This window comes from Nothobranchius furzeri, chromosome 11, assembly GCF_043380555.1.
Source record: "Nothobranchius furzeri strain GRZ-AD chromosome 11, NfurGRZ-RIMD1, whole genome shotgun sequence".
Lineage (NCBI taxonomy): Eukaryota > Metazoa > Chordata > Actinopteri > Cyprinodontiformes > Nothobranchiidae > Nothobranchius > Nothobranchius furzeri.
The window spans coordinates 43,971,886-43,998,552 of NC_091751.1; the positions used below are offsets into that span (position 1 = coordinate 43,971,886).

At 39.7% G+C, this 26,667-nt stretch overlaps 1 protein-coding gene across 3 annotated transcripts in view; it reads left to right on the forward strand.

Moving 5' to 3' along the window:
• The window catches only part of LOC107383564 (netrin-G1), a 108,808-nt gene extending 85,366 nt beyond the window's left edge, over positions 1-23,442 (forward strand). For 2 of the 3 annotated variants that reach the window (XM_015956291.3, XM_015956292.3), the window contains exons 4-7: positions 2,909-3,081; positions 7,072-7,098; positions 8,094-8,138; positions 21,692-23,442. In XM_015956291.3, the coding sequence (XP_015811777.1) occupies positions 2,909-3,081; positions 7,072-7,098; positions 8,094-8,138; positions 21,692-21,924 (478 nt within the window). In that variant the 3' untranslated portion in view covers positions 21,925-23,442. The remainder of the gene's footprint in view (positions 1-2,908; positions 3,082-7,071; positions 7,099-8,093; positions 8,139-21,691) is intronic. The other variant, XM_015956293.3, reaches the window with a different exon arrangement.
• Positions 23,443-26,667: the final 3,225 nt, after the last annotated feature.

Below are 26,667 nucleotides of genomic sequence, written 5' to 3' on the forward strand. Positions count from 1 at the left end.
CCCACCTCTGCTCTGTCTCTCACTGTCGACTACCCCAGCTCTTGTTTCAGCTCTGCTTCTAGCTGCTCTTTTTATACTCTTCTTGGGACAGCCTAGACCAGGGGTGTCAAATATGCGGTCCGCGGGCCGGATTTAACCCGCTTGCGGGCCGAATCCGGCCCGCGAGATGGTTGTGTAAACTTTATTTTCATACTTTACAATGTAGAGGGAAAATAAACTTATCTTTGTGAGCAAGTTTCCTCTGTAATGAGTATAAATAAAACAAAGCTGCGCTCAAGGCTCACACAAGAACTTGAATCACATCCTGAAGTTGGCTGCCACTCAGGATGTGACTTCTGATATTGATGTGCTGGTGAAAGCTAAAAGATGTAAAGTAAAGTGAGTCAAATATACTTTAAGTGCTGCATGAAACTGATCTTGCCATGTGATCTGTAAGCTCTTTGAATCACTAAGGAATGTTTTTTTTATTTGTTGATTTTTTTTTTTTTTTTTTTCAAATTTTCAAGTACACTTCAGGTGTTGTACTTGTACTACACTGTCCTCAGGCTCCAGCCTTGTTTTATATTGATTGTATTAAAACAAAGAAAACAATCTGAAGTTTTTTTTTTTTTTACCGGTCCGGCCCACTTGGGACTAGATTTCCCTCAATGTGGCCCCTGAGCTAAAATGAGTTTGACACCCCTGGCCTAGACAAAGTAAAAGTTTTCCAGTTACACATCCATCATTATCACATGACAGCAAGATCATGGGGTCATTTATCAGTTTCATACTTTTTAGCTCAACTAGTGTCATTAGTGTCCATTAGTGTCATTTTTTGCAACTGATCTTCAGCTTCTCCCGAAGTCCAGGATTCTTCATGAAGGCTTTTTAGCTCAACACAAGACATTTGGTGTCATCTTTGCAACTGATCTTCAGCTTCTCTCAAAGTCCAGGATTCTTCATGAAGGCTTGTTGTCTCCTGATAAGCCTCTTTTCAGTCTGCCTCCTTTGACCCCACCTCTCTTGCTGAAGGCTGGGTCAAACACTTCTTGACCTTCTGCCCAATTTTACTCACAGAAGCAAGTTCTGATCCCTTGGATTCTTCATGAAGGGTTTGTCCACTTCTGAGATGCTTTATCTTCAGTTGATCTTCTTTTGTCCCAGCTTGGATGCTTGTTGTGCAGTTGGGCCCCTGTCTTCTGGCTGATTTTACTCGCATAAGCAAGTTCAGTGTGTTTCAGTGTGGGTCCAATTTTATCTCTGTGGCCCACCTGTTGACTCTGTTTCTTGCCACTGTCTTTGGCATGTGGGAACTTGCAACAGTTTAACCCCCCAATCCAACCCCTTAAAACTGAGTATCAAGCAGGAAGGCCGTGGGTTCTATTTTTAATCCCGACCAGGATTTAAACCCTTATCTCCTAGTCCCAGGGTGGACCCTCTAACCCTAGGCCACTCAGCTCACTGTGTATGAGTCGTCTTTGCTTGTAATTAAGAACTTTCTTGTGCTGGTCCATAACTGGCAACACCCATGAAACTCATGAGACAGCAATAAAAATGTTGCATAGAAAAAAATGGACTGCAGCCACCCAGGTTGATCACCATGTCATTTTTACTCCAATCTTACATTTTGCTGCTTTACGGCAACCACGCGTATTTAACACACTCACCACATATTTGCATTTCTTGACAATTCAGATTTATTATCTTGTGTTAAAATGAGCTAATTCAAATTAAACAATTCATTAAAGTGTTAACATTCACTTATTAATATTCTTTACACAGCATACTTGTTCACCAATACAGATCTGAAAATAATATCCATTTTTTCCCGCAGTTATCCATTAATAATGTCTGATGTTGCCGCAAGGCCAGGAAGTCAATTAGAATAGATGTATTTCTGACTGCCTCTGTCGTTTCTCTGTCTCATGTTCACTTGCAGTTGTAGAAAATAGATACATGGATCATCAGACTCAAATGGGAGAAATCTTCCCTCGGAAGCACTTTGTAAAAACAAACATGCCTGACGTGAAACCATGAGCTTCCCGAACCTCTGGAGAGGTCTACGGTGTCAGTTCCACTTGATGGTCTCCTCCCAGCTATCTGTATATCGTTTGCCACCCCACAAGACGTTGAAGTCACTGGTTGTAATCTTTTACCCTGTCGGGAGTAACTCCAAGTATCAAGAGTTATTTATGGAATACAGTTGTAATCCGTGAAACGGCTTGTTTTGTCTTTGGTAGAGCTCTTTGCTGGGGTTGAAACACAAGTTTGGCTTCAAAAGAAATGATTTCAAATTATGTTTTGCTCCACAAGCGCTGAAACTTACTTTTCACCAAAGCAGTGAAGCAGAATTTTCCTCTTGGTCCAAACAAGGATGGAGTGTTAGTATAGAAAACTGTCAGGCTTCCTCTCTTCCCCTGTCAGAAGTATCTGTCAGCTCTGCTGCAGTTCAGTCTAATAAATCAGCTCCGCCAACTGCGTTTCCCACCTGAAGGCTCTCTTGCCAAACAATATAACTTTAAAAACAAAGATACAAAGAGAATTCCCAGGATGCACAGCTTCTTTTCCCCCATCATCCTTCTATCAGGCCTTGTTTTGTGCTCAATTAGTGAATCTAACAGAGTGCTTTTCATTTAGCTCACACAGTGGCAAAAGTGACCTTATTCGCAATGCTGTTCTCTCCGCAGGGGCACCAACAAGTGGAGCCTTGTCTTTTTAAAGCAGAGCATAATGAAGCTTTGAGGAGGCATGATTCAAGTCAGATAACCCACCAGGATTTCAATTTACCCCTGTCAAAAAATTTGAAAGACACAAATAAAAGTTGCCGCAAGGGCACTTTGTGTATTCCCTCCAGAAGGTATTGATTCAGTGGGTGCAGAATGATGTCTATTCATGTCTCTGTCTTTTTGTTTCTATCCTTCTGTCTCAGGTGCAAGTGCAACCTGCATGCCAACAGCTGTGTGTTTGACAAGGGGAAGCTGGGCTGTGAGTGTGAACACAACACCACAGGGCCGGACTGCAGCCGCTGCAAGAGGCACTACCACGGAAGAGCCTGGAGCGTGGGCTCCTACCTGCCCATTCCCAAAGGAACTGCTAATATATGTACGTATAAGATGAACAAGTAATGATGGGAATAACCCTTTTTCTAGTATTTTGTACTAGAGCAGCAGTAAGAACCGCTAACCTTTTTTTTTGTTCAGGGTTAATAACCCTTTTCTACCTCCTTCTCAGTTATTGCTTAACATCTGGGCAACATCTCTCCTAGATGTCATTTACAGAGCAGTTGATGTTTGTTTAGTTATTTGACATAGTTATGGATCACATGTATGAGATCATTTTATAATACGCTAATATATCTGCAAAAGAGGCAACTGTTCATAAAATGTCATGGTGTGACTTAACAAAACAATCTCAAATCCAATTTTTTGCCATTTATTCTTTTTCACAGTTAATTTCTGTGTGTCGTTTGTATCAAATACATGAACTGCCTGCTTTTTAATTGATTTAGATGTTTTTATTCAATTTAATTTTGCTTTAATTTCTTATTTATTTTTTGTCAGATTATAATCTATGATAACACTACTTTACTTTCAAACTACGATTTGGTCCCCTCTTCTAGAAAACAGGGTTTCTCCTCCTGTTGTGTAGTTCATTTTGTTGAATTTGTGTCCTGATAAGACTGTTTTTGATTTTGCATCAGATTGAACCAGCAGAGATAAAAAATACCAAAAGCAAAAACAGGTGAAATGTGAAAAATTAGAATACGGCACAAAAGTTAATTTATGTCAGTAATTCAACTATAATCTTACCAGGATGCCTGTTCAATGACAATGAAAGTGTTTTGTATCTAAAAGGTGAAACTAACATATGAGATAGACTCAAGCCAGATTTTTCAAGCCTTATACAGTAGCTGTGATTATTATCAAATACAGCTGATGCGAAACCCAACATTCAATATCTCAGACAATTAGAATATTGTGAAAACGTTCTATATTCTAAACTAAAAGTGTCTCACTGTAATCAGCCAATGAATCCAAAACACCTGTAAAGAGTTCCTGAGCCATTAGATGGTCTCTCAGTCTTAAGATGAAATTACCAAATTACTGAAATAAAGAGACGTTTTTCCCCATTTTCTAATTTATCCTGTTTCATCTGTAAAAAAACATATATGGACACACACACACACACACACACACACATATATATATATATATATATATATATATATATATATATATACGGAATATGGGACAAAGAGCACGAGAGAAAGGGGTGTTCAGTTTGTTTCTTCCCAGAATGCATTTGGAATATTTATTTCCTCCTATGTTTTAACAGATTAACATTTATCAGCACCAAATTAAAAGAGCAAAGTTTCAGGGTCCGTAAGCCACAAAGGCAAATCTGCAAAACATTTCTTTCATGCCTCGACTCGTAACAACGTTCTAACTTAGTATAAATATTTTGTGGAGATGACATTATTGAAGTGGTTCTCACACATTTGTCTATAAACCTCCACCAATAATACAGCATGGTCCAAGATCAACCATTGAGTCATTCGTTTTATCTGTCTCATCGAACTGCCACACTTCTGCATCTACCTGGGTCCTCCACTCATTACGCACTCATATATTTATCAACGGAACACCACTGATGTGAGATGTTCACCACTCAATAATACCAAAGAAGGGGAAACAGCTGGTTGCTACCACTTTAACTTCAGGACAAACTACCAGAGTTCCAAAAAGAAAACCACCTAGACTAGACCTAGACAATAAAAGACCCTTGGACCTAGAAAACTTGCCTGGTGTTTAGCACTATCTGGTACCGTGACAATGCACGTTCCCATATTGGGGGGATGTGGCTTAGGGATGACAGCCGACAGGAGAGGTGAGAGGGCTGTGACTGTGTTTGTGGTTAAAAGCTAGCTTTGGATTGCAGATTTGCCTTTGCAGCTTTGGATCCCAACTTTTTTTTTTGGGGGGGGGGGGGGGGGGGGGGGGGGGGTTGTTCATATTTCAGTATGAAACTCAGGCTGAAGGGGCACTTTCATTCACGTAGTGTAACACTAAATATGGTATTTCCATCTCTGCCCCATTACAATTGTGAATGAGGTGTCTCAGATGCAGAAGGTGATCTTTTGCATTATCCCTATTCTAATCTTGGACAGGATTTCAGTCCCATTTATCAAATCCCATGCCTGGGGTGAGAAAGTTCATTGCTTCAATAAATCTAATGCAGCTACTCAGGGTTGAGATGGCCAGGCATGGCCAGATGGTGGAAGATCCAGCCCTCTGCTCTATGATTTGGACTTCTCCAGCCTTGCAGTCTGGCAGCAGTTTCTTTGGAATAACAGAGCCTTATTCATGTGCCTTATCTGGATTTTCAGACTTGAAATCTCAAACATTGTGTTAACTAGCCGTACATACTCCTAAATATTTACCGTATTACCACTTCATGATTTGTTGTTGATTAAGCAGAGGATAGTCTCTGCATTTGGATGAAGGAACGAGTCTCCGTGTTTGTGCGCGGAGCTCTGTGTGTGCGCATGCATGTGCAGGCAGCACATCTGATTGTGTGTGGGAGTCTGTTTACGAGGAACGTCTGTGAACTCTAAGGAGATATTGCTGGATTTACCCCTGCACCTCTTCTGCGTTATGAGCCTCCCTGCAATGTGTGGTACTCGCAGTCGGATTGACAGGCCATTATTAAAAAATCCAACAGTTGGACGCATCTGCCCTGAACTGATGAAACCAAGGTCTAGCCATATCAAAAGCAATATTAGTGCATGTTTGGCGGTGGCATAAAATGCAATAATATTGTACACGGATGAGATGCAGCGTTATTGGTCCCCCAGGTGTTTGATGAACACTTATGTCTTGAATTATTCCTATTTCTCTCATGGGTAAAGCAATAACATGCCTTTATCTATTACACGGAGCTCAGACATTAAATATAGAGACCTTGAATCAAGAAAAACATGTTGAACATGCAAAATGTAATTATGCTTTAACAGCGTTCATCCGTCATCAATTCTTCCTCTTTTATCTTGGGAGTCATTTATCTAGGGTAGGAACTGGGCAGTCTATTAGGTATTCATGTCCCTGCAGATGCAGATATATGAATGTGTGTAACCTTTCATTAAATAAATTAGAGTCAACATAGAGTCCCGTGTTGCTAAGAAGCCATTACTATCAACACCGAGGCCTGGCACTGACAATTTCAAAGTAACAGAAAAGAAAATCTTTAGATTGCCTTCAGAAAAGAAGAAGAATCACTTCAAGAATTATGTTGACAGCCCATTTTGCCCGTAGCTTCAACTCATCTTGTGTTCCACAGAACATTCCGAGGTTAAGAGACGTTTGAGCTGCAAGTTTAATCAGACTGCACAATGTGTTTTGCCTCAAAAGGGCAATAACGTTTAGTTATTCAGGCTCGCTCCGTGGCTTGCAAATTGGAGCTTAAAATCTGTGCTTTTCTGGCTGCTTGCTGCAGAGTTGTGCTCCTGCCAACAGCTGTTGTCACAGCCCGGAAGCATAATGGAATGATGAATGGGATGCAAACAATGTGAAACCCCCAAACAAAATCACAAAAGACAAAGTAGATAATGCTTGTGAAAGGGATCAAAAATTGCACTAATTGTGGGGGTGGGGATCGCACGCTGACGGCGACGATTCAAAGATCCACAAACAGCTGAGACATATGGTTTAGATGGAAGCTGCAGGTTTGCCAAAGTCCGCTCCAGCTCGCAGGGGAGGGTTAGGGGATAACGCCTCCATTAAACATGAATAAATCTACAGATGAAATGGCTTTTATTTTCCCGTGCTGAAACTTCAAATTCTTTTTGACATTTTGTCTGTGGCGGAGCTGTTATTATCATCAGTAAGAGGCGGGTTTTGGACCATGTGTCGACCAGGTTCTTTGCAGGGCCGTAACAGCTGCTAATCAGTAGGCACAGTGGAGGCCAAATGAATAAGTACAGTATTGCTGGGCTTTGTTAATACCATCTAAATGCTTTCTCTTTTCATTTCTTGACCAAAGTTTTGAAACCTGGAAAAACAAGTGATTGATACCTTTTCTTTGCTTTCTCTGCAGGCATTCCCAGTAACCAAGGCCCAGTGCGTAAGTTGACCTAGCTTTTCCGTTGGCATGCTGACTAATGGGTTTCCTCCCTCAGTCATGACTAACTTTTGTTTTAATGGTGATGTTGGTGTGAGAAGTGGTGCCATGTTTGTATCAGCATGTTTTCCACATTCAAAATATACAGAATATCCAATATAAGTGCACCCTGTTCTGCGTTTATTAAAAGAAGCGACTTCTAGTTTAACCCATACAGTTTTATGGAGGTATATAAGAAAGTTCCTGAAATAAAGTAAATTTTCTTTGACTTTATCAACAATATTTATATTAAGCCTGATTTTTATATTTATTCATTTTATAATTTTGCCAATTTCTCATATTTCACATTCCAACACATAAATCTGCATGCAACGCCTCTTTTATACACTCCATTTTCTCGACTTTCTTGAAAGTAAACGGAGAACAATTCTCAAGCTGTCAGTAAAAATATTGTAGTGTTTTCAGAAGGGTTTATGGATTTCCTACTGCATTATTAAAGTTGTTAAAACTGCAGAGATAAGTACACGTTGTAACTGAAAGGTGCAAGAACACTCTGTTCATATAATGTTGCAGACGCCAAACGTTTGACCCAAGCATTACCACAACAGAAAGATTCCTCCTCCACACACGTGCAGCAACGTGCAAAAAGCAAAAGATGGCCATGTTTTTTACAAAGACATGGTTGAAGCCGTGCGTCCGTGCACATGTAGTTGCCTGCAGGTGACTCCACCTACTAAATAACAAGAGCTACCACACAAATGCACCTCTGATTTTGTCTTTTGGGAACTTCAGGTTGCATGTTCACTCTTTCTGTTTGTGCACTGATTTATTATCCCCAGTGTTTTGGCAAAAAGTGAGCAATAGTCCTGACCAGATGAGACGTTCATATTAAAAAAGGCAAAAGAAATAGCTTTTGCATGCCATCCCCCAACTTTGAAAGCATAACGGAGTGAATTATGGCAACTCGTGTAATTTAAAACTTTTCCATCTTTACACAGATCGAGCAAATGCTTCATCACTTGGTGTTGCAAATCGTAACCAAGGTAGGCTTTTAGTTTTTTAACTTTATCATATTACCAACACAAAGATCCAGTTGGTTGCAAAAGCTTATTTTTAAAATAGTAACTGGAGAAATTAGTCTGTTGTTTCATCCTGCCGACACACCGACACCCACTGGTCCTTACAAGGTAGACCTTTTGTTGTGAGAACACTGCAGGAAATGGACCACATGCCTGACGATCACCAAGTCCACAGCCTCCTAACCTCTTTGATCGTGGCCTCTTTTTAATTACCCAGAATGCTCTCTGCGGGCACACCCTGTATGCCCTCTTCATAAGGTAGAGGGGGAAAAGGACATTGAAAAAAGGAATAGCAGAGAAGAGAAGAGGAGGCTACAGGGGCTTTATGTAGATTGATCTCCAGCTATCTCCAGCTAATCCACAGGCCCAGATATCCTGTGTAGGGAGTGTTAAGTTGCGTCTGCACCACTGCTCTCACAGCCAGCTGAAAAAAATTACAGGAAGACTTTAAGGATTTTCACAATCAAGGGAGGAATTTTTGTCTCACGTTTTTGAAATCACAAATCTGGACTTCTATGAAAACAACACCAAGTGTTCTGCAGGCAGAAGAGAAATAAAGCTATAATTATTCTTGCAGTAATTAACTGCTTAGTAATTATTTTCCATTATTTTTCACACAAGGAGTCTAAACAGTATACATCTAATATAGTGTATATATAGTGTAGTATACAGGTAGTGCATTTTTTTCCACACAGCTGATGAGGCTTGATGCAGAACTAATGTAATGCATGCTGTAACCCATCAACATGTTTGTCTTTTTACCTGCAAAATTTGTGTTAGTGAAAAGCATAAACATTAAAATCGATTAGGTTTTCAATTTGGAATAAAATAATTAACTGCAGTGTCAATTTCTTGTCAACAAACACACAACTTGTTGTAGGTACCTGCTGCACAGGCAAAAAAACATTTGGTTTTTCATCTGGTAAATGAAAATATTTCAGTCTTTGATTTTTCTTAAAGGCCAAATTCAGAGAAAAACGTTTTTTTCTATCTGATATTTTTTAGATATGATCGGTCAGTTGCAGGCCTAACGAGAAAATAATCTTCTACCCTTTTTTCCTGCGTTAGATAGGAAACAGACAGGAACATGCTTGGATATGAAAAGCCTGACGATTGCACTGCACGTCACGTTGAAAATTAACATTCATGGAAGCTAACCATTAGCATTAAACACCACACAGCAGAACTCCTTCAGGTTTGTGTTATTTGTGGACAAAAAAAAAACAACGGTACAGCGCAAACTGAGTTAGTGATAATGTCATGTTGCTGTTTACCAGTCGGAGGTGAGATGTCCGAATATCAGGAAATAAGACTAAATGCTGCCGTCATCAACTCACCTCTTCTCCGGCTCACTTCTAGTTCCTGAAACAGGAGCATCAAAGCTTTTTTCCACACTGAGATTAATTCAAAGGCATTTATTTATAGAGACCCCTGCATGTGTTGAAAAAACAAGTGAACTTGGTCTTTAAAAATGCATATTGTCTGTTTTTAGGCGGGGTGGAGTTTAAACTCAACTGAGCTTCTTTTATGTTGAGAAAGGATGACATTATAGTAACTTTTGATCTTTGAGTCTTGGAAATTACATGTTGCATTACTTTCCAAGATCTTAAGCACCCTGTTAGCACTCAGAGTGTGTGTTGCCAATGGTTTAGCTACTGCAACATGAAACTGTAGCTTAGTGTCTGTAAAATTGGCTTAATTAAATACATTTTTGTGTTATCTACAGTGAATTAACCGTGTTAACCATATTGAACTTACTCTAAAACCTAATAGGTTGTAGATGTACATCCACTGACTGTGTTTTGTAGTTTAAATAAATTCAACCACTGGTTCTTGAGATATTTTGCTAACACTAAATATTAATAAAACGTCTGTTTCCTGCCATCTGATCTGGGTGTAGCAATAAAACGACAACCAGGCTACAATTATTCATAAATGTTTAGGATTTAGCACTGTGGTGTTGTTGCCATTGATAAATGATGGACTGCATATTTTTTATTATAATTAGGTATTATTCTAAATTTGCATAAATTGTTGCTTTGTTCTTGAGCAAAGCAGCGCATCAATTAAACAAACACTGAAGGCAGTTATTTTGTCTTGTTTGCTAAAGACTTGATTGCAACCAAACCCAAACACCTTCATCCTGCTAGGTATTAAATAACCAACATATTTTATTATTTCTTAAACTTTTTTAAGCTAAAATTTAGTTCAACTCAAAAGTTTTATCATCTAGCATCTCAATAATTCTACATTTTGGACTGTGGGAGGATGTCCGAGTACCAGGAGGGAATCCATGCAGACACAGGGAGAACATGCAAACTCCATGCAGAAAGACCTCAGGGTGGGATTCGAACTTGGGACCTTCTTGCTGCAGGGCAAGAGCGCTCACCACGGCACCACTGTGCAGCCTGCTCAAAACCAGCATTGCAATATTTTAAAATGTATAAATTACAGCAAATAATAGAGAAAAACAAACCCTTTCCTTTTTGTGACGCCTCTGCCTCTGTCAAGTGCTGTATTATATCACTGACAATGCATATTGAACTGCAGAGCCCCTTGATTCATCGACTAATGATGAAGCCTGCATGTTAATATGATAAGATGCAGCCAGGCTGCAGTTTCAGCTTACACAGGCATCACGGCAGAGGATATTGATTGTGTGTAATTGAACTATTCTAGCTCTGAGCATCTAATTAGCAGATCCTGTGACGGAGAAATATCTCCAGTTATAATTCAATTGCATGGGTAAAGCCATAGTTCTGAAGGCTTTTTAAAAATATTAAATGCATCACAGTGGGATTCAGTTTTAGCTCTTACATTCAATCAAATGAAGGTGCTGCAGGTCTTTTTAAACATAATGCTCCATTTCAAGGATCTAACGAGTTTTATAATAATATTCAAATTATGTATAACATGATTCCTTCCAACAATCAAGATCAACTGAAAAAACTAAAAGAGCTAGGATGCAGGACATTGATTTGTGACGTCCAGCCTGTTATCATGCTGTGATATTCTATATCTCAGAGGCCTCTGTATCAGAAGACATAAAGAGTTCAACAAGATGAGAGGATTGGAAAACTGCACGAGTTTAGAACATTTACAGAATACCAGTTCCAATGAAAACTCACATTTTAAACCACTCTGGAAAATTCATTTATGGTAAATTAGGGCCCAGTTCAAAATCTGGTGTGTAACTGAGTGATTAAGGCGTAAGTTAAAATGACTTTTAAAGCATATCATCCAATTGCATCAGCTGTTTGTCCTTCCTGTCGCTGTTGTGCTGCTACTGAGGAGGATTTTCATCCTGTTGCTTCATGTACAATCTGCAGGTGGATGTGACACAACTCACACAAATGAAAGATGCCTGTGTGACACATGGATGTCTGCAGAGAGTGTGCAGCATGGTGTTGTGTCCTAGTTCCCTACCAGCTCAAGTTGAGGAGATTTTAAATTTAAATGTGAGCAGATAAAGAATTAGGGGTGGGAATTTAATGCATTGTTTACAATTAATTAGAAAAATAATAATGTGTTACTTTGAGCCCAAGCTTCCCCTAATTGGGTGCCAGAAATAGTTTAGCATCACAATGTATGCCCTATATATCAATAAATATCACCAAACTGCACCTCTAAACCAGTGGTGGCGCTGGGGGGGAGGGGGGGGGCCGCGCTATAGCTACCCCTGGATTAGTCATTGCACCCCCATAGCACCCCCGCGTAAATATTAGATTTTATTATTTTTTTACTATTTAATTTTAATTCAACGTGTGGATGTGATAATATTTATCATACAAAACAAAAATAATCAGTAAATTATCATATAGATAGTAAAAACTTAAATCAAAACAGGAAATTGATGTTAACCTTTGACCTCATTTTCCACCTGCGAACGAGTGAAAGGTAGAGCTAGGGGTAAAATGGATCGGTTTTTGTTGCCCAAATTTCCATGTGTTCAGTCAGAAATGAATGAATCTTTGGAAGTGGTCTCAGACCCACAAAAACCTACGAATCTACATGAAGAGAGTCAACCCTCAACCGCCGCAGCAGTCGAGGGTTTTGCCGCTGGAAATGCTAACACTAATGTTAGCTAACCTTGCAACACTATAGATGGTTTTCTGTGTGTCTATATGTGTTTATGATTTCATGGAAAAGTCAGCGATTGTTCATATGTTTATGATGTATATTAATGATTGTTTCAGGTGTTGTTGAGGTTTTGTGCACGCATGTGTATCTGCTAGTGTTGAAGGTGTTTTAGAGAACAATAGGTACGCATGACCACTTCCTTCATAGCACCCTCAATAAAAAGACTAGCTCCTTCATAGCACCTGCCACTGCTCTAAACACAACTAAAACTACAATTAAATGACACATCACAAATCAATTTTAATGGAGACAGGACAAGCTTAAACACAGCATTCATCTTGTAACCCTCAGCAGAACGTCCCCTGAACTCTACACTACACCAATATTTATATTAGTCGTGCTCTGCTGCCACCGAGTGTTCAGTTCAGTACACAACATTTACAATGCTCCATGTCCATTTACATTTAATCAATGGCACATATACTAATATTTACACATCCCAATAAATCCCACAATAATTACCTTTATAATGAGACCAAAGTAATTAAATAGTAATTAAATAGTCCTTGTGGTTATAGAAATATACTCAGTAAAGCAGGGGTGGGGAACCCTGGTCCACTGAGGGCTGCTATCTAGCATATTTTAGTTTCAACTCTGCATCATCACACCTGATTTCAATCAGCAGGTGATTAACAGGCTTCTGCAGAGCTTGATGAGCTGCAGAACAGCTGAATCAACTATTGAATCAGAAGTGTCGGAGCAAAAAGACATGCAGGACACCTGCCCTCGAGGACCAGGGTTCCCCATGCCTGCATTAAAGTGTGGGTATGTCATCTGTGCTTAAATAAAATTATTTTTAGGTTTTAGAAAATTTGCTTGGGGCACAAATTGTCTTGAATGATTAAAATGTGATTAATCAAGATTAATTAATTACAAGGTTTCTAATTAATAAAATAACATTTTTAATTAATTAAGTAGTTTGTTTATACATTCTGATTTTAAATATGGTCAATGACTTGTAAAAAGTATAATTTATGTCTTATGTGCCTTTTGTCTGATGTCTTCAATTAAAATGTATACTTAAAATAATGAATACATGGTAATAGGTAATTATGTGTTGGAGCCACTAATGCATAACTGCATTAGCAGTCACTGATTTTCAATTTGCATGTTTAATTAATTTATCACTAAAACAAACAGCCTTGCTAGTTCCTTGCCTTTCCTATAACAGTGTAAATGTTTATTGTGCAAAAGACAAATGAAAAATTATGGCTTCTCCCTATTTTGGTCGAAGGGAGTCGTTTTTTGCTGCCAGAGATTTTTTCACATGGTTTTCCTGGACAAGATGAAAATAGAACTGCAAGCCTGAAAAATTTTACAGTCAAAGAGAATCTCAAGCATTTGGTCAGTCTTCCTCTTCCTCATAATTTTGTTATTTTTGTCTTTTGTAACTAAAATATAAAGGAAGAGAGAAAATGGCACAAAGACGTAAAATAAATATGACTAGCATTAGAAAGATTATATAGAAAGTTACGATTCTGAAATTGTGCATTTGGGTGTTATTTTAGTTACAAACATATTATTTAGCAAATTCTATGAAATATTATCTGAAATCAAACTCGCAAGGTGAATTTATTGACCTTTAAATGCAACTCAAGGCTGTTCTAGTGCTGGTGCACGTTCTAATGCAAAGTACTTAGAATTGCATGCTTACTACTGCTTGAGTATATGCGCAACTCTGAAATACGAGTTCAGTGAGCAAATGTCCAAGTGCCATTTACTGGTTTGTTTTAGTTGTAGTAACTTGCATTTAGGTGCATATTACTTTGCAATTATTAGTTGCTCAAACACTTAATTACCCACTCCTGTGTGCTTATTGTTTCAAGTGCAATCTGTTTGCATATTTTTGCTTTTATATTTTTCAAAAAGGGAAACTAACCAGATTTTACAGTGTAATCTGGGCTAAACTGGGCCAAAGTTTATTAGTAGGGATGAGCCGGATAAAGCATTTTTGACAAATACGAGCATGAAACGAGTAAAACTTGTAAATATCTGTAATCGTGCTGAAGGAAAATCCTCATTGGGTAACTAACTGTCATCACGCTCTGTGATTGGCCAGTCACATAGAGCACCCGCCCCTCCCTACACACAAAACTCTCCAGCCGGGAGCTCAGTCCGTCCGGCCCTTCCACGCACACACACAGACAGTCACGGATGATCCGGATCTCTCTGTGCTTGCTTCACTGTTGCTCACGTTTCTTCAGTACTCTCTAGGTTTTCTCCAGCTCGCCTCTATTTCGGTTTAATATTTAAAGTTACTTTTTTCGTAACTGTGATAACTTGACTACCAAATATGCAGCTCCACACAAGATGGAATAGAACTCTCGAACTTTTAATGCATCATTCTTCAGCATTCACATGTCTGGACCGCCGTTGCTCTGGAGACCCCGGCAACCAACTAACACTTCCGGGTGACAGCTCCCCCTGTCGGACCGGGGTAATAATGCTCTCAATATATTACAGTAACTTACGTGGTGTATTTGACAAGACAGAGCTGAAAACAGCTCGTGTCGTACACTGCCTCCCCGTCGCTCGGGTTATGCCAGCAAATTGGCATAATATTACCACAATGGTATGTCTATAAACGTGCCATGCCGGCATGGTTTTGCGCAAATTTTGCAGCATTTGTTCTGCCTCGCTTGGTAGTAATATTGCAGTAATGGTCTGTCGTATGCGCCCTGGCGCAACAGAGGCAGATGTCATGATGACGTGGGGAGTTATTGCTGGCAAATTTATTGAAAATGAAAGTAAACAAGGCAATTAAGTTTGCTTTTTGAACAAAAATCAGCTGAGATGGCAAACTGGAGCGCCGCTACACTCCATGAGCCTCTCTGTTAGAGTTGAAGCTCAGATCACCAGAGACTGCACAGGGACTGATGGGGACAGACACCTTTAGGAGCTGCTCGTTGGAAAAAACTTAACGATCACGGCTTCAATCGCAATAAAAAGCAAGTTATGTCCAAGATAAACGGAAGTCTGCGGCAGTGCAGAGACCACCCCCATACCCCCTTTATGCCGCCATCACCTAATCTTTTATAAAATTGATGCATGGTGGCGCAGTTGTTAGCACTGTTGCCTCACAGCAAGAAGGTTGCAGGTTTGAAACTCGGCTGTGGCCTTTCTGCGTGGAGTTGCATGTTCTCCCCATGCATGCGTGGGTTTCCTCTGGGTACTCCGGTTTCCCCCACATATCACAACATGCCCTGCAAGTTAAAAATTGTACGTCGCTTTGGATAAAAGAGTCTGCCAAATAAATAAACATAAACATAAACAAACATAAAATTGCCACAATCGAGCCACATTACCGCCACGGTCTGATCTTATAAACCACCTTTATCCTCCCCAGGGAGCGGCGGCAAATCCCGTTTAGCAAACGCTGTGGTCCTGTAAAAACATCTCTCTCTCTCTCTCTCTCTCTCTCTCTCTCTCTCTCTCTCTCTCTCTCATACAATGAGTGATACAGAGGGTACTTCAGCTGAGACTGAATCAAATTGTTTATAATTTAAATAATCAAATAAAAAAAGAAGTTGTGTTTGGTTCTAGTATTTCATATTTCCTAGTTCCTACTGCATGAGTTCAGATGTATTAATCCATGCACTTAAATATTAATGTTCTGATTTTATTGAAAAACTTGTTCTGTAATAGTTCCTTTACTAATGTGATCAAAAATATTTATCTCAATTCGGAGGCTGCTCTATAAATGGTTTTCAAATAAACAATACACATAGCAACTTCTGATCATTCCATATTAATTTCAGACTTAAAATAATGTATTGATGTAAACCACACCCATTTCCGGTTAAACCACACCTGCTTCCGGGTTAGACCACGCCCACTCTGAGTACAGATACAGATACAGATAACCTTGATGGTTGAACAGATACAGATACAGATAGTGGTATACTCGCTCATCCTTACTTGTTAGCGATACTGGATGAATGAAGAGTGAACTTTACAATGAGCTGGTCTTCATGTAAACTTTAAAATTCAAGGCAGCTTTATTTATAGAGCACATTTCAAACACAGAGGCAATTCAATGTGCTTTGCAATTATCAGGACATGATATGAAAACAACATAAAAACACAAATTAAAATACACACAAATGGAATTACAGTATTTAATCACCCATTCTTTAACTTTAGACTGAATCTCATCTCTAAAACATTTTATTGCATTTCTTTGTTGCACCTAACCCTACTTAAGCATAATAACTTACTAAACATGTTTAAGAATTTCATTCACCTTTCAAAGTTATTCTCTATAATAAAATGAACTTCACTGACTTGACATTTTGCTGTATAATTCACAGTACCAAATGGTTTCAGGTGATAACCCTTTTCATCATATTACAAAAGTCTCACACCTTTTCTTGATTTTTTTTATCATTTATTCTACTTTTATTTTACCATGAAAGCACCACATAGATTCAACAATGCAACATAATTCCAAACCTTGGCACGACAAATTAATTGAGGCTGCAGATGCTTTTAGAGAAAACCCGTGGCCCTAGGGGTCTGCTGGAGGGCAAACATGCCATCCTCCAGCCACGGGCAACAGAGTTAATGTGTTGACTAGACAACTGAGACTGAGCTGATCCTGAGGAATGCTATTTTATAAAATACACAGAGCAACTACTTTCCATTAGCAGTGAAATTCTTCTTTTTTATAAAGAAAGAAAACTGATTGAACTGTGCGGACACCTGGGTGTATAGCCAGAGGACATTTAATGTTTGAATCTACCAAGAGAGGGTTTGATGCAGTTTGCTGTTCAGGAGTCTGTTTTCATGCATGCAAACGATAATTTTATTGACTATGAAACAATAACCACAGTATTCAGATCAGAATCAGGTTAAATTGTTTAAGAAGTTCAATCTCTAATGCTGGTAAATTTAAATACCCTGAAACATTTAATCCCAGACCACCATACTATGATTATGACTTTAATCTTCTACATCTTCTCAGCCACATTTGTATTTTTGGTAACAGCTGGAATGATTGTTAAAAGGAAGAAAATGATTTGCCATAATTAGAATGATGAGGTGTTTTCTTCCACAGGAGATAAATTCCTTTTTGTGCTGCAGGTTTGTTTTTTTAAGAGGCATGAAAAACATTTTAAGCTAGCTTATTTAGCAGATGTGGGCCCGACTTATAGAGAAAATGTTGAAACAGGAGACGTTTCACAATGAGCAGGCACTAAAATGCTATCCCTACAGTCATGATCTTTAACAATGTTCTAACATAGTTTAGAAATAAATATATTGTGGAGGTAAAAAAAATGAAAAAATAAAAATGTCTGAAAACCTCCACCAAGAAGATGTTTAAGACCAAAATCAACTATTGGATCATTTGGTTGTCGGTCTGGCCAAACCGCTGCACTTCCCTGGGTCCTCCGTTTGCAACACGTTCATGTATTTAACATCAGAACACCACTGGTGTGAGAGGTTTTCCACTCAATAATATCAGAGAAGGAGCAACAGCAGCGCTACCACTTCAGTTTTAGGACAAACTACCAGAGTCCTAAAAGAAAACCACAGTTTGAAGTCACGGTCAAGAAAAGATGTTTGGACTCTGAGACAAATTATGCTAGCTATGAGGTTCGGTGGTGGGTCTTGAGAAGGATCTTGAATAATGCAACTGAATATGAAGTATGAAGAATAAAAAGCCTTGTAAATTAAAACAGCAGCAATGAAAATGGCAGAAGAATAAATAGCAACTGTGAGCACAAAGTAGTCCATCGTCTGCAGAGGAAACATGCAAACAGATCCTGATCCTTTAACAAAGTCAAAGGAACCAGTTGTCTAATTTGATCATGGGAATCTGCCTCATTGACCCTTGTTCATGCAAATCAAACATCTTATTCCAGATTTTTGCTTTAATGCTGTTATTTCTTTGCTAATTTCCACCCTAAATGTGTAATATTCCCAGAAACAATTTAGGCATGTGTCAGAAGATGTTGTAATGTATCTAATATAACAGGTTCTGCTTGGAGGGTGTCATGCCAGACTCACTTTGCTGCATCGTTTAGGAGACAGCCACAGAAGAATCTGTCACTCAGCAGCATATGCATTTTAGGTCAGGAGTTTGACTGACTGGAAGTGCTGCAATATTCTCCCTCATGACTATTTCCTTATTAAAATGTCACTGCACACATAAAAATAAGAAACGTGCGTTTATCACACACACAAACACACACTTATAAATACAGAGACTTGGATCCAGAGGTGAAATTTCCTCCTTAGCACATAACAGCAATGATGACTAAGTGAAAAAGGAGGAAATTTTATTAAGTTTGATGCAATGCCAACACCTTCTTAATCAGTTTTGGCATGAGAAATGATTATTTGTTCAGATTATTCAGAAGCATGAGCCACATTACTGAAAACCAAAAATGTGATTATGCAGGCAGAGATATCCAATTTCACTGAAATCTCTGCGCAAATATTACCTCTTCCCGGATTTCACCTCCACCGGTAGAAAGGCTACCCGGGATAATTGAGTCGTGAGTTTTTATCTGGAATTGTGAATATCGTCTTATGTGATCCTAATCACTCTACTTCCAAATAAAGTAGTATTTGATAGCTTCTAAAATAATACATTCTTGGAGATTATGTTCTCTCTTTGGGGAAAAAAAGCCATATTGATTGTTGTGAGCTTGACCACAAAGATGAAAATAATAGCATCTGGTGGGTTATCTAGACATCTGTTTTTGTGCAAAGTTGTGGTTGTTTGGTGGCACCAGATGTTGTGGTATTGTTCTGTCTGCTCTTCTGTCCTCTGAACAAAAACATCTCGTTTGCACCTTTTCGGCCCAGTTAAATTCACGGATCATTAACCCTTAAAGAGCGGGTACACCGAGAAATGTTTGTTTACGTATTATTTTTTAAAAACATCAGATATGCAGTTTACCATGCAGGCTGAAAATGGTGTTCTACCCCTATTTCCTGCGGTCAGTGACTTCACACTGTCGCCTGATCTTCATGGACTCACCCATCAGAAAGGGCTGTTGTTGGTGTAGCGTCCAGGAAACAGCAGATTAGAAGCTAATTGTTAGCATTAGCAACTCAACCACATAGCAAAAGTCCTCCATGCTTGTGACATTTGTTGAGATAAAACGTTGCAGAACTAACTGAGTCAGTGGTAGAGTCACGTCACTGTTGGTCAGTCAGAGGCAAGATGTCCAAATATCAGGAAGTGAATCTCCAAATCTCGCTGACATCTGCCACTTTCTCCTCCAGCTGTCTTCTACGTCCTTAAACAGAAGCATCTGAGCTTTTGCCTCCCAAAGTAAGACTGAAGCCTAGTTTGTTCTTCTCCATCTGCATTGGTATGGAGACATGCAAAGATCGTATCCGTCATCACAAGGGCTCTCCAACAGTAGTAAGTGAGAGTAGAGCCAACTTTTCTAAATATCCGTCGAAAGTGACGGCGACCGCAAGCCTGTGATTGGTCAGGATGCCGCTTCCTTTCATTTCGTCAACAGCACCACCATTCCCCCTTCAAAAAAAAACAATAATCAAACATGAAAGACGTGGAGCAGACTGAAGACAGTCTCATGGAAAAAGTCCGACAGTACAAACTTTAACACAGCCGTGATGGAAGGAGTCGAAAAATATGCAGCAAACATTTTAGTCCTGTCAGGAAATTACAGGAAATGTGAGTTTAGAGGTTGGGACTGGATGAAGAGGTGGAGGAAATCTCTGAATACACAAACATAATGGGTGTTTCTCAATGCCAAGAAACCTTGACTTGATGTCTTGGCCCCGCCCCGGTTGCCTAGGAGATACGTCATCGGGAGCCGCCAAGACGTGTTCCAATGTTCATGTTCTACCGAGGCGTGTGTTCTCCAATTTGTTGGCCATTTAGCTAGCTGAGCAAGTATACACGGGAGGTGTCCTGTAGCCTAGCTTTGGTCAAAAATTACCCAGAATACACAGCGGTATTTTCAAAAGGATGGTGGATCAGAAGCCGGTAGCTACTTCGGGGACAAATTTTAAGTTTAAATGCAAGTCTACTAATTAAAAAAGTTTTTTAGATCCAAAGAAGTTATCTTTTTGTTGGTTAGTTGCTTAGTAGTTGCAGCTTCGGTGGCTAGTGGGTAGTAACTCACTTATAATTTTAATTTAATAAATATATACACAATTTAAAAAGTAAAAGCCTTGTTATATATTTATATTGAAACTTCTACGTATAAAATATAACGTTTTCTCCTGTGTCACGTGACGTTACGTGACCGCCGTGGAAGCCACAAGTCTGTTTCATTTAACCGTTTTCTTTGACCAAGGAAGGACAGTATCCTCGTAAGCAAGGGGCCTGGCCTTGGACATTGAGAAACACCCAAAATAAACACACTGGAGACGTAACTGTGTTGATGGCAGGATACCCAAGAAAAGTGCTATGCCCTCTGCTGCCCTGGGGGAGAATTGCTTCACAACTGTCACACCATCAAAGTATTAAAGAAAATTGTCTCCATCAATGTGTGTGCGTGAGCACAAAGTTGCTGACAAGGAAGTGTAACTAGGCTTTACGAGGTATTCATTCCTACTAGAGACCACTTCAAATGTTTTAAAAATAAGAGAAATGTTTACCTTTAAACTTTCAGGTTGACTTCTGGGTAGAGCACATTTTAGTCCCACTCCCAATGGCTAAACTGGGGGAAAAAATAATAAACGATTTTTATAAACATGGGTGTGTTAATATTTCATTATGTAATCCTTCCTTTCTTATTATATTAATATTAACACACAACCAGCTAAGAAGAGTTTATGTAGCAATTCCTTCACAAGCTCAAAAAAACCTTTAAAAAGGATTGAAGAAGATAATTATAAAAAGTAAAATTGAAAAAAAAAAATTAATACAATTAGGATTCAAAAATAAGAATGAAAATGAAAAATGAAAGCAAGGGGACCCAAAAATACACAGAAATTATTGGAACACCAGCATGAATTAAAGCTAGTTGGTAAACGATGGATGAACTAGAAAGCCACCCTCATTATGGTATTAAATGAAAAAATGTGAAGAAAAAATGTATTGCTGTTTTCTTTGTGGTGACATAAAATGGTTCATTCCATCACATTAATTTTGTTTCCCCACACATTACTTTTAAAACATCTCATTCAGTGTTTCCTGTGTTGTCCAGTCTTATTTGTTCCATGCATCCACCACTTTTCCCTCCTCCAAACAGTTTGACGTCCTTGGGTTCACCCTCTCTGACGTGTCTGCTGCGCTGTAGGGACACAGGACCGTGCAGACAGGACAGGAAGAGGCAGCTTGTGCCCTGTGAAACCTGCCTGTTGATGTTTTCTGCTGCCCCTATCACCGAGTGATCTATTAATCACGCCTTCCTGTCTCCACTGCCCTTTCTGCTTTGTGTCTGCAGCTCGGGTGTGCGACAACACGATGCTTCGCTGTCAGAACGGCGGCACGTGCCACCACCATCAGCGGTGCCACTGTGCCCCCGGCTTCATGGGCGTCCTGTGTGAGAGAGCTCGCTGCCAGGGACCCGGAGAGTGCGATGACCAGCTGTCTGGACGGGCAGTGCTCCATCATTGCCCCATAGGTCACCATCTTTTCCTTTCCCTCGTAGTGATTTCAGTTGTTTCCCTTTGCTGAGAGACCAGAACCAAATCCTCCACTAAGACTGAACTTTCAACCTGTACGGAGATAAAAAACAAAACAAAAGAATGTGTAGACGATGCGCTCAGCGTGCAATATAGCAACTCTTTTGTACATCCGGAGCCACGGCGGTGCATGGGTGACAACAACATTACTGCAGGTTGTGCACTAATGCATCAAACTGAATGATATACAGATTTATAAAAAGACTTGATGAAGACACTGTTGTTTTGTAACTCCACAGAAACAAAACTAAACCTGTAAGGCACCCTTGCTTTGTGATAACGCCATTGTCAAATATTCCATCCAAGGGAAACTGGAGATTCTGCTCTGATTAGAGCAAACAGACTCATCGTTTCTAAGCATCATCTGCAGTTAGAGTAGAATAATGGACAGAATTTAAAACATCTTGCTTCACTGCCTCCTACCTTCTCTCCTGTTCTCTCCCCCTTTCCCTGTGCTTTAGTGAACCTGGTGATTTTACTTTGCTGAAGGGTGTCGGATGTTTTGCAAACTGCTGCACATGCAGCACTATCAACCTCTTTCCTTCCAAGGACCAGTCTAGTACCTTTTTGATTTACAGAGGCTTTGTAGTCTTGCTTGAGCTCACCTGTATCAGAAAAAAAAGAAAGTTGTAACATACTGTAACTGTATTTAATTTTGTATAAAACAGATATTTTCATGACTACGCTAAGGATAAAAAAGACAGATGTATTACTTGTTTTCTATTGCCGTGCCCTTCAGTAGACGTGGACAAGTAAGGATGTCGGTTGTGTTATTTCTCTTCCTTTGAGAGCTGCTTTCAGAAAATATGTTTACATACACACTCACACAATACACTTTCACCAAAGCGCAAAAGAAAATCATGTCTTTGTCTTGTTGTTGAGCAGTAATAACTTTACTAGGCAGTAACGCGACATTCGAGACAAGATGTACACCGTTTGTCGACAAGTGCAGGCAAACGGCAAGAGTTGAATGTCATTTTAAAGGCTTTTTAAAAGCGATGGGTTTCAGTCATTGACCATTTCACCGAAGCAGAGGTTGCTGATGATTATATATCGGCCTGTGCTGCAACACGTTGCTGCTGAGCTCGGGAAATGAAGGCGAAACGGAGGAATGTTGAGCCAAAATCCCATCAACCTTATGTAAATTTAACAAGAGGAGAAAAGAAGATTGCACGGCTGTCGCAGAGGTTGTCCATCTCAAATCTGTAATCCGATCCAGTCCTCCAATCAAATGGTAAGAGGGGAAGGTTTTCTGAACTGCCACGGCTGAAAGGCTGCATCCTGCTGTGGGAGCCACCACAAAACTGCACGTTCAGGAAATGAGCTTTAATTTATGGAGGGTCATTGAATAGAAATGAAGGTGCATCCCACTGGGCCACATATTGAGGACTGAGACCAATTTTATTTGAGAGATTAATTTTACTCGGGAGGTTGTCGTCAAACACCTAATTGTGCTGAAGTTTAATGTAAGTGCCTCTCATTAAAAGACACTGTCTACGATAGAACAGAAGTAGCCTTTTCTTGTGTCTGGGAGCCAGAAGATGGTTTTTGTGATTCATTCGTCTGTTGTTTAGAATTACTGGGAGGCGACGGATGTTATTTCTTGAGAACATATGACATTTCTGAAGGGGAAAAACAAAAGCTGCATGTGGCATAAATCAGAAAAAGAAATGAAGAAACTCTGAGACTGTTGAATTTATTTAGAAAATAAGTCAGCTACAAAAACATATTAGAAGAAAATAACAATGGCAAAAAGTTGCAAGATTTATTTATTTTGTTTTCAGTTTTTGTTGGGGGGGGGGAATTTGGTCAAATTGTCACAAAGTAGAATTTTTGAATTTTTTTTGTTGTTGAAGTGTTGACAAAAGAGTCAATATCATTTCCAGAATTAAGTCAAAATGTTGAGATTAATGTCAAAAATAATGAGAAAAAAGGTTTCATTTAAGACCACGGTAGGAAAAGAGTAGAATGCCTTCACCTTTTCAGGGATGAGGTCCTGCCTGCAGTGATGTGGGCATTGTACCGGTCTGTCGTGGTGAGGAGAGCTGAGCCGAAAGGCAAAGCTGTTGATTTACCGGTCGATCTATGCTCCTACCTTCACCTACGGTCACAATCTTTAGTAGAATGAAATCACGGATTCAAGGGCCGAAATAAGTTTTCTCTGCAGGATGTCTGGGCTGTCCCTCCCTCCCTCATCTGATCCGGGAGGGGCTTGGAGCAGATCCGCTGCTCCTCCACATCGAGAGGAGCCAGTTGAGGTGGCTAGGACATCTAGTTAGAATGCCTCCTGAACGCCTCCCTGGTGAGGTTTTCCAGGCACGTCCAACTGGGAGAAGACCTAGAGGAAGACCCAGGACACGCTGGAGGGACAATGTCTCTCGGCTGGTCAGGGAACATCTTGGGATTCCCCCAGAGGAGCTGGCCCAAGTGGCTGGGGAGATGGAAGTCTGGGCCTCCCTGCTGAGGCTGCTGCCCTCACGACCCGACCCCGGATAAAGGATGAAAATGGATGGTTTAAAATTTTTCTGTTTCTTGTGAAGCGCCTCCTGATTTTTATCTTGAGAGGCGCTTTAGAAAAAATCATTCTTCTTTTGATTTTTACAAAAAAATAAAAGTACTATTTCCTAAAAATAAAAAAAGACTGCTAATGTATTTTTGTGCTGGCTTATGGGTTAGGGTTAGGGTTAGGATAAGGGTTATATATACTTAATATATATGGGATTTTTGTTTCCCCTTGACACAATCTTAAATGTATATTTACTTCTGCAGCAGAAGAAAAAGAAATTACTTGAATCTAATTTGAGTGTCAAACAAAAGGTTTTCTCTCTGTTACCCCTTCCAAAAAACAAAGAACTTCGTTCATAAAATAAAACTTCTTTCAAGAAATAAATTGACTTTATATTGGAAACAAAGAATCTGTCGCCTTTTTTTTCTTTATTTCATTCTTTCTCAGTCGCTGCCCAGATTACCTTTGAGACATTTCCAATAAATACATAAGAGCATTTTTATAGAATAACAACAGAAACTACTATGTTTTCTTGTCAGTTTGCATAGAATGTTTTGCACATCATGGTTGTTGGGCATAAACCTTATTTTTCTTTTTTGTCTCTTTTGCAGCATAACTCATTTGGTCACACTTCACACCTGTTTGCTAATAAAATGTCTCAAAGAGGAGTTCTGATTTAATCTTGGAACTTCATAAGATGTCATAAAGGGGTTAGGGTGGGTTAAGGTTAGGAATTATGAAAACTAAAACAGTGGTTTAATTTAAATAAATAGTCCCTAATTCTGGAGTTAACTTATTTTTTGTTATTTGGTCCAAGAGGAGTAGATGTTTACCTTGAAAAGGTGCGGGAAACTATGTTTTTAGGGGTCGTTATTGATGAAAAGATTACACGAAACCTCCTAACCCTATACTGCATAAAGTAAAGGATTTTCTCAATAAAAAGGCATTATACCTATTATATAGTTCACTGATTGTTCCATATATGACTTACTGCATTGAAATTTGGGGTACTTGGGGTAGGCTGAGGTGAGCATGCGCTGATGCTGAGGGCCGAGCACCGGATACACGGCAGCGTTTGAAGCAGATGGCAGCTCGTTAACAAACATCCACACTTAAGACGCATTTTCACCAAATTTATCTACTGACAACTCAAAAAATTATCTAGTAATTATAACTCACTCAACCTGGAGGTAAGTGAAGAAAATTTAGAAAGTTTACAAAACTATATTGACAGAGTTTTTGAGTTTTTCGTTAGGGGTCCGAAGAAATCAGCAGCTGAGCCCGAAACAACTGGGACCAAGAGAAGCCGTCCTCAGGACTTGCCTGAGGCCTCATCTCCCCGTAAGGACATATTAGAATTAGTGGATTCTATAGATAAACGGCTTCTGGGATTTGAGGGGCGACTTCATCTGCTTGAGGTTCTACACCAGGAGTTTCAGAACCTCCATCAGTCTCTGGAGTTCTGCCAGGAGCAGGTGGAGCAGCTCGCCGCTGAGAACGCATCTCTGCGGGAGTCCGTTTCTTCCCTGGAAGAAAGAATGATGCGGATCACCCAGGACAACAAGATTCTGAAAGAGACGGTTTTGGACCTTCAGGCCCGTAGCATGAGGGATAATTTGGTGTTCGCAGGCCTGCCGGAGCAGGCGGGAGGGGCGGAGAACTGCGAGCAAACGATTAAAAAACTTTCTCCAGACCCAAATGAAGATACCCAAAGAAACGGTAAAAAACATCACCTTTCACCTGGTACATCGCCTTGGAGCTAGACGAGTGGACAGCAGAAGGACCTCGTCCCATTGTGGCTACATTTAAACATTTTAAGCAGAAGGATCTTGTTAAAAGTCACGGAAGAGAGGTCAAAGGGAAAGACTTCAGCGTAAATGACCAGTTCCCTAAGGAAATCCTGGATCGGCGCTGAGTCCTCTTTCCGCTGCGCAAAAAGTCTATCCAGGATGGGAAAAGGGCTGTCATCTCGGTGGATAAGCTTTACGTGGACAATAAATTTTACAAGGAGCGAGGAGTGACAGACTGGCTGTATTAACCCAACATCAGGTCAGACATTTACTATTGTTATCAGGATTCACTGGGTTTGATCACGTCGGGATTAAACAGCTGCTAAATCCGTTTTCTATATGATGAGATCACCTGTTCATCACCACCTCACACCCCTATCACCTATTCTTTTTAGTTCTTTCTTCCTTTTTAACCTGTATCTGTATTTTCCTTTCCTCT